Genomic DNA, 12,558 nt, shown 5'->3' on the forward strand with positions numbered 1-12,558 from the left:
CATACACAGCCACTGGTCACAGACCGACTGTAGACTGTGGTCTGTAGACTGTGGTCTGTAGACTGTGGTCTGATGGGCAAACTGGGATAAGCAGGAAGATTTAGATCTGTGGGGTCAGGATCGATGGTAGTGGACCATGGGGAACATCTAACATCCATGTAATGAACACACTACATCTTCCTCAGACGCCCTCTAGAGGAATGAAGAAACATGGATAAAGAGGAACTCAAGAAAGGGCCATCGGGGGAAATTCTTGAAAGTGTGTGTGTGTGTGTGTGGAGTGGTGTGTGTATGTGTATCAAACCAAGGATTTGGGGGTGGGTGTAGACAATATGACAATAATGAGAGGAAGCCATTTAATTGGAGAGTTGAATGGAATGAGATCAGATGATGTTAATGTAGTTTGCGCTCCCTCTGCTGCTGCACTTGTTAACACTCGAGGCAGTGTTGAGCTCTTCCACATCAGCCTCCTGCTGCTCCTCGGTGAGCGTGTACATATATTTGACTTGTATGTGATAAATGTCAGGAAGCTAATAACAAACGCTGTCTTTGATTTGTATTGATAAAAGACGCCCTAATGACTGTGCTAATGCTAGCCATGTGACGTAGCAGGCACCGCAGCCAGCCTGTGGGTCAGAGGGCGTCCTTAGTCTGTGGGTGACGGTACAGTGACGCGGTGATGACAGACGTGCTCACGTGACCAGCTCACAGCCGTGTCTGTTGAACACATGAACACACAACACAAATCCAACATGGCTGACATGGTGTGCAGTAATCTGTGCAGATATCAGGACACGCTGAGGAAAATAGTTTTTATTGATTTGAACTCATCAGAGAGAAACAGTGACACCAGTGGACAGACAGTCTTCCTGCAGTTGGACGTACATCACTTATGAAGTTTGGTTCTGGCCCATATCATCTGCTAACGCCTCACTGCCCCTGTCCATACACTGGTCTGACCTATTGGCTGTGGTGATAATTACAGCAGATCAATAGCATTGAACCACCCTCCCCCCNGGTGAGTGAGTGGCTGAAGGCTCTGAGGATGGAGCGGTACCAGGAGGACTTTGACCGGGCCCACCTGGACTCGTTGGACCGAGTCAGCCACCTGACCATGGAGTGAGTGCAGAGAAGTACTGACAGTGTACCATGAAGTAGTACTACAGTACAACTTCAGGGATGAGTAGAAGCTAAATGTAAAGGTTTGAGCTGAAACCCTGACTCTGTCCCTCAGTGATGTCCAGCATCTGGGCGTCAACCTGCTGGGACACCAGAGGAAGATCGCCAACGCGGCCCAGCAGCTCAGGGCCTATCTGACCCAGGGCCAGGTGGAGGTATGACCTCTGACCCCAGAGTGACCTGTGCTTTTCTTCCACTTCCTTCAACACACTAACATTCACTCAAACAAAACTAGCTCCGTGTGGCTAACCAGGTTTGGACAGAGGTCAGAGGTCAGAGGTGGTCCACTGAAGGACATGTTCTGGACATCAAAGATGTTGCTGTTGTTTGCCTCACCCGTCTGTAGCCTCACCTCCCCCATCTCCACCACCCTCCCTTGAACTTGTCAATTTACCCTTCACCTCAGAGAGTACTTTTAGTATAAAAGTATAAAAGTATTCTTAACTGAAATATTTATCTTTCTTTAAAAAGAACAGCGTGAAGACAATCAGAGCCTTTTTTATTTTAGAAAAGGTAAATGTTTGGGATGAACCAAAACTGAAAACTGAACGAAAAGATTGAGTCAGTTCTCATCGGTACCAGGTCATTGATGACTGACTGTGAACTGGACCTCAATCAAACCAAGGAGATTGAATAAATTAATATGAATGTTTCAAATGAAATGAAAAAATGAGGAAAATATGTCTTTATCACATTCCATCAATGAACATCAAATCAAATCAACTTCTAAATCCCATGTTAAACCAGACTCCATTTCTGTGTCCATTCAGTGATAATGTCCAGGCCGACTGGTCATCAAAACACAAAGGTCACTGAGGTCAACTGTGGATCAGTTCTGGTGTTGACCACACCAGTCTTTAGGGTCATATTCAGTGCATCCCAAGTAAATGTTGACTTTAAACACCGCAGTGAGACACCATCCTGTGTTAGTTACCCCCACTGCCACCTCACTCCGTGGTCCGTGGTCTCCACCTGGTCCATTAAAGGAAGAACATCTGCTACTCTTTAGTTAGTTGCTCCAACGGGACGAGAACAGAGAGAATGTTCTCCATGAAGACCCACTGGGGGGAGGTGAAGGTCACGGGGAGGTGAAGGTCACGTGGAGCTCCTGGTCTCAGACAAAGAGGCTTTCCTTCCTCTCAGAGTCAGCACCGCCATCAGGTTGTTGTTGGGATTTCAGCTGAGAAATTAAACCTGACCTGGAGGAATTCTTTGCAGACCTCCTCCCCTTAAAAGTTGTAAAATTGCCTGCAGGTGAGGCTGTTTTTTCAAGGGTGGCTAATTGCTAAGCTAAGCAGCGGCCCAGCCTTATGTTGGCAGCAGGACAGATCTAAGTGAGAAGCTCTTTGTGACCATGTGACATAACCTGACTTGGCTGCATATGTGCATGTGCGTGGTCATTCTGGGGTGGAGTTGAGGCGCATGGGACTCTGTGGTGCAGCGGTGGTTGGAGTTGGAAGGTCGGACATGGACACCGTCTTCAATCCCATTTTGTGAAGGGAACGCTCATCTGTCACTGAGATGGAGCGAGAGAACGCAGGACGAGGGGCGGGTGGTGGTCCTGGAACAGATCCATTCAAAAATCAATGGATGTATCAATACATAGAGAGGTGGGTGTGTGGGTAATGATATAGGTTCTCCTCCTTTTCTGATTGGTTGGAAGAAACAAATGTAACTCATGTCATGAGAACACAAAACATTAACATTAACATTAAAGACAGGGGGGGGGGGGGGGGGGGGGGGGGGGGGTGAATGTGTTCCTAATTCATAAGACAAGACTTTATCCCACACCAAGGAAATTCATGTCAGCACACCTACTGTAAGACCTGTGACCTCATCACTGTGACCTCATGACCTGTGACCTCAGGACCTGTATCTAAGTCTCTCCACTGAATGACTTCCATTTGAATAGATGAACTCTGCCTTGATCTGTGCAGTCACAGGCGCAGTAGCAGGGTTCAACCCCTAGGGGTCGCAGCAGTGCAGTGAGCTGCAGTGGATTGATCAATGACTGCAGATTTGATCGTCATACATGCAGGAAGAGGGGAGGAGGTTTTTGTGTTTTGTGAGCAATACCCATAGATAATACTCACAGAGAATACTCAGAGAATACTCAGATAATACTCACAGATAATACTCACAGATAACACTCACAGATAATACTCACAGATAATACTTAGATACCCCCCCCCCAGTGCTGTCTCACCTGTGCTGCTCTGGCTGGATTTGACTTTGCTGTTGGTCTTCTCTGTCATGGTCCGTTCGTACTCCCTCACCTCCTCCATGGTCAGCCCTGTGGGCCAGATGAGCAGGTGGTCAACAGTCTACAGACGACCATGTGGTCCACAGTCTACGGGCTACCGTGGAGTATGAAATATTTATCTGAACAGGCTGAAAATAATGCAGTAAAGTTTGCAGGATTACTGCTAGTCTGTGGTGTACGGTGGTGCAGTGGTTCTGACCCACCGTGCCACTCATCCATCCAGGCCACTGCCTGTCTGTGACCCACCAGGAGAATGTCTCGGATGTTCTGAAAAATACACAAACATACTGCATTACTAGAAATACTGCGAACATGTACCAGGTCCAGACCAGCAGCTGAGGTCAGCTGTTACCCATGATTCACAGCTGGAACACTGCTGCTCTAGTATGATCTAGTCTAGTCTAGGTCGATAATAACCGACCCATATGCAGACAGGCGCCGCCAACAGCCAATGAAAACTGGAGGTCGGCACGAAGGCTATGATGTCAGAAGAAGGAAGAAAATCAGAACAGCAAGAGAGGACGAGCGAGCAGGGAGCAGAGAGAGAGAGGAGATGTAATGTTGCTGCAGTGCAGACTTTGATTCATTCACTTGGCTTTAGTTGCTTTGACCAATCGTGTGGCGTCTCAGTGCTCATCAGGTGACGGAGTTCGGCCTGTGATCCTCACTCTCTGTTCGGGGGGGGGGGGGTCAAACTCATTTTCACTGGGGGCCACATCAGCAAAACAGTTCCCCTTGAGGGGCAGGATTTAAATGGAAGACTGTATAGATCAGGGTTCCCCAAACCCCCGGTTCGCAGACCAGTACCAGCCCATAGGTCATTTGGTACCGGGCCACAGTGGGACACGGTGAAAAATGTCACTCAGACTCTGGTCCAAATAGAACAGAGTCTAAAAGATGTTTGATTTTGAAAATGTAACGATCCTTCAGTACTCAGTACTCAGTACTCAGTACTCAGTACCAGTACCATTACCAGTCTGTAGTTTGTGGAGAAGTAACACTTTCTCCTTTACTTCTAATTGTTCTACTGTGTAGCGGTGTGTATCAGTGAGTATCGGTGTGTATCAGTGAGTATCGGTGTGTATCGGTGAGTATCGGTGGGTATCGGTGTGTATCGGTGGGTATCAGTGAGTATCGGTGTGTATCGGTGTGTATCGGTGTGTATCAGTGAGTATCGGTGAGTATCGGTGTGTATCAGTGAGTATCGGTGAGTATCGGTGTGTATCAGTGAGTATCGGTGAGTATCGGTGTGTATCAGTGAGTATCAGTGAGTATCGGTGTGTATCAGTGTGTATCGGTGTGTATCAGTGAGTATCGGTGAGTATCGGTGTGTATCAGTGAGTATCGGTGTGTATCGGTGAGTATCGGTGGGTATCGGTGTGTATCGGTGGGTATCAGTGAGTATCGGTGTGTATCGGTGGGTATCAGTGAGTATCGGTGTGTATCGGTGAGTATCGGTGTGTATCGGTGAGTATCGGTGTGTATCAGTGAGTATCGGTGAGTATCGGTGTGTATCAGTGTGTATCAGTGTGTATCAGTGTGTATCAGTGTGTATCGGTGTGTATCGGTGAGTATCGGTGTGTATCGGTGGGTATCAGTGAGTATCGGTGTGTATCGGTGGGTATCAGTGAGTATCGGTGTGTATCGGTGAGTATCGGTGGGTATCGGTGTGTATCGGTGGGTATCAGTGAGTATCGGTGTGTATCGGTGTGTATCAGTGTGTATCAGTGTGTATCGGTGTGTATCGGTGTGTATCGGTGTGCATCAGTGTGTATCGGTGTGTATCAGTGAGTATCAGTGAGTATCGGTGTGTATCAGTGTGTATCAGTGAGTATCGGTGTGTATCGGTGAGTATCGGTGGGTATCGGTGTGTATCGGTGGGTATCAGTGAGTATCGGTGTGTATCGGTGAGTATCGGTGTGTATCGGTGGGTATCAGTGAGTATCGGTGTGTATCGGTGTGTATCGGTGTGTATCGGTGTGCATCAGTGTGTATCGGTGTGTATCAGTGAGTATCGGTGTGTACTACAGCTACAATGGTCTTCCTCACCTTGTGTATGAACTCCTCAGTTCTGCTCTGGAAGCCGTACACTTCAAAACTGCACTGCACCCTCTTGTAGGAGCACATGATGGGCTCCTGGGTGTCTCTCCAGCCCTCCTGCAGGGGGCCTCGGCCCGTTCTTCTGGACTGCCAGCGACTCAAGTCCTGCACAAAGCAAACAGAGGGTTTCAATGTTACCAGCTGAGTCAGCCCCATGAGGCGCTTTCACCAGAAGCTGTGTGTGTGTGTGTGTGTGTGTATTCACACAGTGTGTGAGGAAAGGAAGGGCAACCGAGAGCGGATGTGATGTGTGTATCAGAGAGAGAGAGTACTAAACATCTGGTACCAGAGTTCCATAAAAGAACGTTGTGGTTTTGATAGAACGTGACGTGGAACTGTGAAGAGATCAGATCATTTTAACTCATGGACAGAAGGAGGCGCACTGTCTGATTATCAGATTATCACTGTTCTAATACACACCCTGACATTCTCTCTCTCTCTCTCTCTCTCTCTCACACACACACACACACACTGTGGTAAACAGTTCCAGTTCCTCCTAGATCTGAACATCGTAGAACTGACGTCTGAGCGTCCTGAGTTTGGGCCACGTACCTCCACTTCTTTGTAGTGTTTTTCAGGGATGGGGTCGCTGAGGATGTCCAGGAAACTCACACTGGGAGCTGGGGAGGGCGTGTCCCCGAACACCTACACCCAAACAGAATACATATAACCAGCAGGGGTCGCTACAGCATAACTTGTACTCGAGTACTCTGTGAATACTCTCACACACCCTAATGGCAAGATAAAAGTAGACTGTGTAGTGAACCAAAGTCAACTACCCCCCCAACTCCCCCACCGACCTCTGACCCCTGAGGCCACACTGGAGCAAAGACCCCAGAACACAGGCAGACCAGAGGGGCAAGGATGTGTGAGGGGTATTAAAAGAGTGGGGAGACAGAGAGTACAGAGTACAGAGTACAGAGTACAGAGTACAGAGTACAGAGTGTACTCCCTGAACAGCAGGAGTGCACACTGCACTTTTAGCATTTTCCCATAATTCCACAGTGAGGTTATTTGTTGACAACAGAGAGAAATGTGCTGTTAGATCAAACGCTGTGCTCTTTGTCCAGTGGGGGATGGGGGGGGGGGTGACCTCCTAGTAGCTGGAGGTACGATGACACCTGGAACCCTGTGTCCTCTGAGCCCAACAGATGGACCAAATGTTCAACCCCCCCAAGACAGCCAGAACAACAACAACAAGATGACGACGACGGCAACGTGACCTGAACTACAGTAGACAAAGATACAGTCAGAGAGTACACCTGAACTACAGTAGACAAAGATACAGTCAGAGAGTACACCTGAACTACAGTAGACAAAGATTCAGTCAGAGAGTACACCTGAACTACAGTAGACAAAGATACAGTCAGAGAGTACACCTGAACTACAGTAGACAAAGATTCAGTCAGAGAGTACACCTGAACTACAGTAGACAAAGATACAGTCAGAGAGTACACCTGAACTACAGTAGACAAAGATACAGTCAGAGAGTACACCTGAACTACAGTAGACAAAGATACAGTCAGAGAGTACACCTGAACTACAGTAGACAAAGATACAGTCAGAGAGTACACAGCAGTAACTGCACAACAACATTCTCCACATTTTTCCTCCTCGACTCGTTGACTTGTCAGGTCTTGTTTCTGGACCAGGTCTTCAGTTTCCTACAACACACGCCCCGGTCTTCAGGGGTTTCTTAGTGTTGGGGCACAAACAACTTGGTGGGGGGGTATGTGACATGGAATCTGATGATGTCACCTGTGTTTGTTGCAGCTCCAGTTTGTTTCAGTGTTGACTGTGGAAGTGAACCACTGCCCCCACCCCATCCCACCCCACCCCCCCATACTCACGTTGTTGTTATTGCCCTTGTTGTTCTCAAATCTGGTCTCGATTCGGACGCTGAACTTGGGGAGAAATGAAACCTGTGAGAGGGAGAGGGGGAAGGGGGAGGGGGGGAGGCGTGAACCAGTGCTACTGTACTGTGTTTGTGTACAGTATGAGATGGAATACTTACAGAGTACTCTGCAGTGTCAGGCACATCCAATATGTTGGGGAGGGGGGGACAACACACACACACACACACACACACACACATACACACACAAACTGTTAAAAGTAAAAACACAACAGTACCCAGTCCAACAGTACCCAGTCCAACAGCAGTAACTGCACAACAACATTCTCCACATTTTTCCTCCTCGACTCGTTGACTTGTCAGGTCTTGTTTCTGGACCAGGTCTTCAGTTTCCTACAACACACGCCCCGGTCTTCAGGGGTTTCTTAGTGTTGGGGCACAAACAACTTGGTGGGGGGGTATGTGACATGGAATCTGATGATGTCACCTGTGTTTGTTGCAGCTCCAGTTTGTTTCAGTGTTGACTGTGGAAGTGAACCACTGCCCCCACCCCATCCCACCCCACCCCCCCATACTCACGTTGTTGTTATTGCCCTTGTTGTTCTCAAATCTGGTCTCGATTCGGACGCTGAACTTGGGGAGAAATGAAACCTGTGAGAGGGAGAGGGGGAAGGGGGAGGGGGGGAGGCGTGAACCAGTGCTACTGTACTGTGTTTGTGTACAGTATGAGATGGAATACTTACAGAGTACTCTGCAGTGTCAGGCACATCCAATATGTTGGGGAGGGGGGGACAACACACACACACACACACACAAACTGTTAAAAGTAAAAACACAACAGTACCCAGTCCAACAGTACCCAGTCCAACAGTACCCAGTCCAACAGTACCTGTGATTGTGTATGGGTAAAAGTTCCAGGCGGTTTCTGTCACATAGAAGAACCAGGGAACGAAGGCTTTTGCCCAGGACGGAAGTTTACTGAGAGAGACGAGAAAAAAGGTAGGGATGAATATTCAGCCACTGAAATCCTTTTAACACCAACACAACATGGCCGAAACAGGAAGTTATGATGACGCCAGCAAAAAACGCGGCCAACGCGGACATATCTGAAAGTACCAACATGTCCGTGGACGTACTTCAATATATCTGAGAGAGACTCACGGACAGAGGTTTGACAAACGTCTAATGTTGACAGGGAGGGAGTGGAGGAGGGTGAGGGGGGGTGAAAAGTCCACTCCTGTCAGCACATGTTCGATTCTGGGCTCCGTTTCTTGAAGCTGGCTCACGAAACACCGAGTTAATTCCACAGCTCTGGCTTCCTGAAGCCGGAGAGTCCAAGTCTGACTTTCTGGTTTCACCAAAGTGGATTACAGTGAATTCTGGGAAGTCTGAGTTCAGTCTGAGTGGCGCTCGTGCCCGACTTCATATGAAGGCTCCGTCAGTGGAGCACAGATCGCACCAACCCCGTCACGTCCTCCACCTTTTACTGTTGAACTGTAACGATGTTGAACTGTAACGATGACGACACGCTGTCAAATAAAAAGGACAACAGCGTCACAGCCGAGGACGACGGAAAAGATGACAGAGAGAGTGAAGGAGTGAGTATTGATGAGAGAGTTATTGATCCTCCTTCATCACAGATATATATATATACTATACGTATATACACTGTAACATCATCAACATATGTCTGTGTCTGTGTCAACACACCTGACAGGTTTTAGGTTTAATCCAGGTTTAATCCAACAGGGATGAAGAGGACGAGGCAGCAAATTAACAACAAACACAAATATAGTACAAACAGGGAAGAATAACTGCTGCCCCCTACTGGAGATAATAGATCAGTGTGATCAGTTGTCTCTTCATGTGTCTGAATAATTCTGCTGTGGTCTGTAGACTGTCAGGACAATGACGTTCAGATGTATTTGTTCGTCAGTCTCTTCGCTGACGTGTTGCTGTAGTGACGGACCAACGTCAAACTAACACGAACACTGCTGGAGATCAACACCAAGGCTCCGCCCACATCGACACACCGTTACCTCCGATACGGTCTCAGCACCACCGATGTTGGTAAAAAACGACATGCAATACGATGTATTTGCTCAATACATTGTAACGATGAGTTTAACAAACGAAATCTGGGCTGAGAATCAAATTCAGTTTTAAAATAAATTGCAAATAAAAACGGAAACACTCGAACAAAAACTTTCTTGGAGTTCTGAAATATCCAGTCGTGGTCTCAGGATTCTCTCCTGACGTCAGTTTCTTCTCACCAACTGAGCTGTGACGTCACAGACTCCTCAACAAACGGCCACGCCCTGTATATTGATTACTGACTCACTCCTTAACTCAGACCTAAGGACCTTAAAAACTGCTCCGGAGCAGGTTTGATCCACGTCACGGTCTAGTCATCTTCATGAAACCAGAAAGTCCGAGTTCCCTCCAACTAACTCTGTCAACTAACTCTGAGTTAGTACTAAGACCACTTCAAGAACCGGACCCCAGATTGATCCACGTTAGAAACATCATTACTGGGATGAGGGAATAAAGCAGCACAGACGAGATCTGATCCAGGCCGCGATGGATATGGAGAACTTGTTTGGAGATGGAGAAGGAGGGCAGTGTTCCAGATGAGGGGCGGGGACCCTGGTTGTCTGATATGTTCTGTGAGATCCTGACGGGGAGTTCCTCAAACAGTAATAATAATAGTAGGCTGTTCTGTTCTGACTTCCTGTCTGACTATCAGTTGTTTTGATTTCTCTGCTCGACATTTGACAATGAATTATTTGGACTATTATTCATTTATTATTACTTTATTCAATCACAGTGTCTTGGTTTCACAGTCAGAGCCATGAATGACCTGCTCCTGATAATAACTGGCTGAATCTTTTCAGTCAAGAACTTTAATTTCGGTGCATCCCTAAAAAAAAAAGCCTCAGAGTGGGGGAGTGGGGGAGTGTAGAGGTGTGGGGGAGTGGGGGAGTGAGGCACTGAGCTCCTGAGTGCTTCCTGGACCATTTATAGCCGGATGACTGGTGGTCTACTGTCATTAGAACGTCTGTTTGAGTGACTCGCCCCCTGTGGTGGAAAGCTGTTACTGACTGAGGCAGAATATATAATCTGGAGCTGTAGGTGGGGCTAGGCTAATGACTGAGGCTAACACTGGATTAGATAAAGATGGTTTATCTGTGTACTCTGATCCTGCACTACACTGCAGTCACACAGTACTGGGTACAGTATTATTATACAGAGTTAACATGTTTTCACTGTACGTACTGCAGTAGAATGTAGACGTTGCATATTTCACTAAATTATAATTTTTTATTAAATACTTGAAATATAATGCTACACAACTCCATTAATACTTTAATAATGCTTAATACTTTTACTCAAAGTACTGGTTCTACTATGACATGAAATGATTGGCCATAACAGTTCCACGTTCCTCAACAGTTCCACGTTCCAGTGTGGTGAATGATCTCTCTACTTACTCCAGGTGCAGCAGCAGCAGCAGCAGCAGCAGCAGCAGCAGCAGCAGCGTCACGTACCTGCTGAGGTAAATTCTCTTCTCCGTCAGCTGCCCCGCTCCATACTGGGGGTGAACACTGGGTTCGTTCTTCACCACCTCCACCCCTTCTCCACCTCCACTCTGCTCACAGCTGTGCTTACTGATCATGTACAGCTGCCCGATCCTGTACTGCAGGAGGAGGAGGGACCGAGTGTAGGGAGTAGGAGAGAGGAGAGAGGAGAGAGGAGAGAGGAGAGAGGAGGTGATCAGGGAGCAGCTTCAACAAACACAGCACACCCGCTGGAACTGAGGGGTAATAAACCTACAGTGTGTAACTTTAGAGATACCCCCACCTCTATGAAACGGCACCGATTGACAGGTAAATAAACCATGGTGTGGGTCGATTCCCTTAAGGTTAATGGACAGAGTTTGGACCTCGCCCCTCGTGTTGAAATGTTTCACAGTTTTGCGTTGATCATTACCATACAGTCCCAGTAACTTTGATTCCGACTCCACATGTACGGTTGTGTGTACATTAATGGAAGGAAAGTGAACTACTTGTCATTGTGACAGCGCTCCACTGCACCACTGCACCACTGCACACAACCAAATGTGACCTCTGTCTTTAACCCATCACCACAGTCAGTGTGTGGGGACGGTGCCTTGCTCAGTGGTATCTTGGCAGCTGGAGTTCACCCTCTGAGACATTGTGTAGAGCACTGCATCATCACTGTCACCTGTTGAACATACAACAGTCAGAATGACACGGGGTTTCCTACCCTCACACAGACGCACTCCAGCCTGAAGGTGGCGGTAATGTTGCGGAATGTTTTTTTTCTTTGTGGTGTCTGTCTGTTGATTGTTCTCCACCTGTTCAGACTGTGTTCTGTTGTTCTGACCTGTGTCCACCTACATTCTTGAACTTGGTTCTACAAGTGGTTCCTGAAGGTGCTGTTCCACTCTCAGCCACCAGAGTCTGTCCACTCATTTTCACCTGATTTGCAGCCTTGAGTTTTTCCCACAGCGAAACCCAATACTGAACATTCCTGCCCAGGTGTACGGTTACTGCAGTACCAGTGGTACACCATGTACTCTGCTGTGTAGAGACACCTCAGATACTGTAGGGGGCGCATGGATTTAAATGAGAAGTTAGCAGAAAGACTATTTGCTCAGACACTTCAGTTCTGTTTTGGCTGTTGTCACAGCAACAGTTGGAGCTTCAGGTCACGTGCCATCGTCTGACCGGGTTCTGTCGAAGCTCTAACCGGTTTGACCAGTTTGTGTTTGTAGATGAAGAGCACTCAGACACAACAGCCGGCCCAGGTGCTGTGCATTGGCTCCGTCTGATTGGCCGAGGCTGCTGTTGCTAACGTAGCACGCTACCGAGTGTGTGGAACACACAGAGGTCTGGGTGTTCTCACCAGAACACCAGAACCTACAGCACCTGACCTCCAAACACAACCGCTCCCTAAACCTGTCCAGTGTGTGTGTGTGTGTGTCAGTGGGTGTGTGTGTGTGTGTGTGTCAGTGAGTCTAACACACTTACCTCGTCTACAGTCAGTGGCATACAAACACGGTACTCTTTAATCAGCATGGTGCTGTGAGAGTGAGCTCTGTCCCTCTGTCTGTCCCTCTGTCTGTCCCTCTGTCTGT

The 12,558-nt window shown here is 47.7% G+C and overlaps 1 protein-coding gene and 1 long non-coding RNA gene across 4 annotated transcripts; one reads left to right on the forward strand and one right to left on the reverse strand.

The window, feature by feature from the left end:
- The first annotated feature begins 1,013 nt into the window (after positions 1-1,013).
- On the forward strand, positions 1,014-1,832 carry LOC112487905 (uncharacterized). The gene is made up of 2 exons (XR_003051447.1): positions 1,014-1,119; positions 1,235-1,832. It is a non-coding gene; the product is annotated as an uncharacterized LOC112487905 (long non-coding RNA).
- Positions 1,833-2,132: 300 nt separating this feature from the next.
- On the reverse strand, positions 2,133-12,558 carry pitpnc1b (phosphatidylinositol transfer protein cytoplasmic 1b). Of its 3 annotated transcripts, none has more exons than XM_017037868.2 (10): positions 12,452-12,558; positions 10,946-11,089; positions 8,287-8,375; positions 8,141-8,148; positions 7,977-8,048; positions 6,095-6,187; positions 5,492-5,647; positions 3,646-3,709; positions 3,386-3,472; positions 2,133-2,740 (listed from the first exon to the last, which is right to left on the reverse strand). In XM_017037868.2, the coding sequence occupies exons 2-10, from the start codon at positions 11,071-11,073 to the stop codon at positions 2,577-2,579; spliced, it is 861 nt and encodes a 286-aa protein (XP_016893357.1). In that variant the 5' UTR covers positions 11,074-11,089; positions 12,452-12,558; the 3' UTR covers positions 2,133-2,576. The 3 variants fall into 3 exon arrangements, with proteins under 3 accessions (XP_016893357.1, XP_024917091.1, XP_008320858.1); XM_025061323.1 differs by lacking the exon at positions 7,977-8,048 and adding an exon at positions 7,393-7,464 and having other exon boundaries at positions 10,946-11,094; positions 12,452-12,552; XM_008322636.2 differs by having other exon boundaries at positions 10,946-11,094; positions 12,452-12,552.

Source organism: Cynoglossus semilaevis, chromosome 13 (assembly GCF_000523025.1).
Source record: "Cynoglossus semilaevis isolate Cse_v1.0 chromosome 13, Cse_v1.0, whole genome shotgun sequence".
NCBI lineage: Eukaryota > Metazoa > Chordata > Actinopteri > Pleuronectiformes > Cynoglossidae > Cynoglossus > Cynoglossus semilaevis.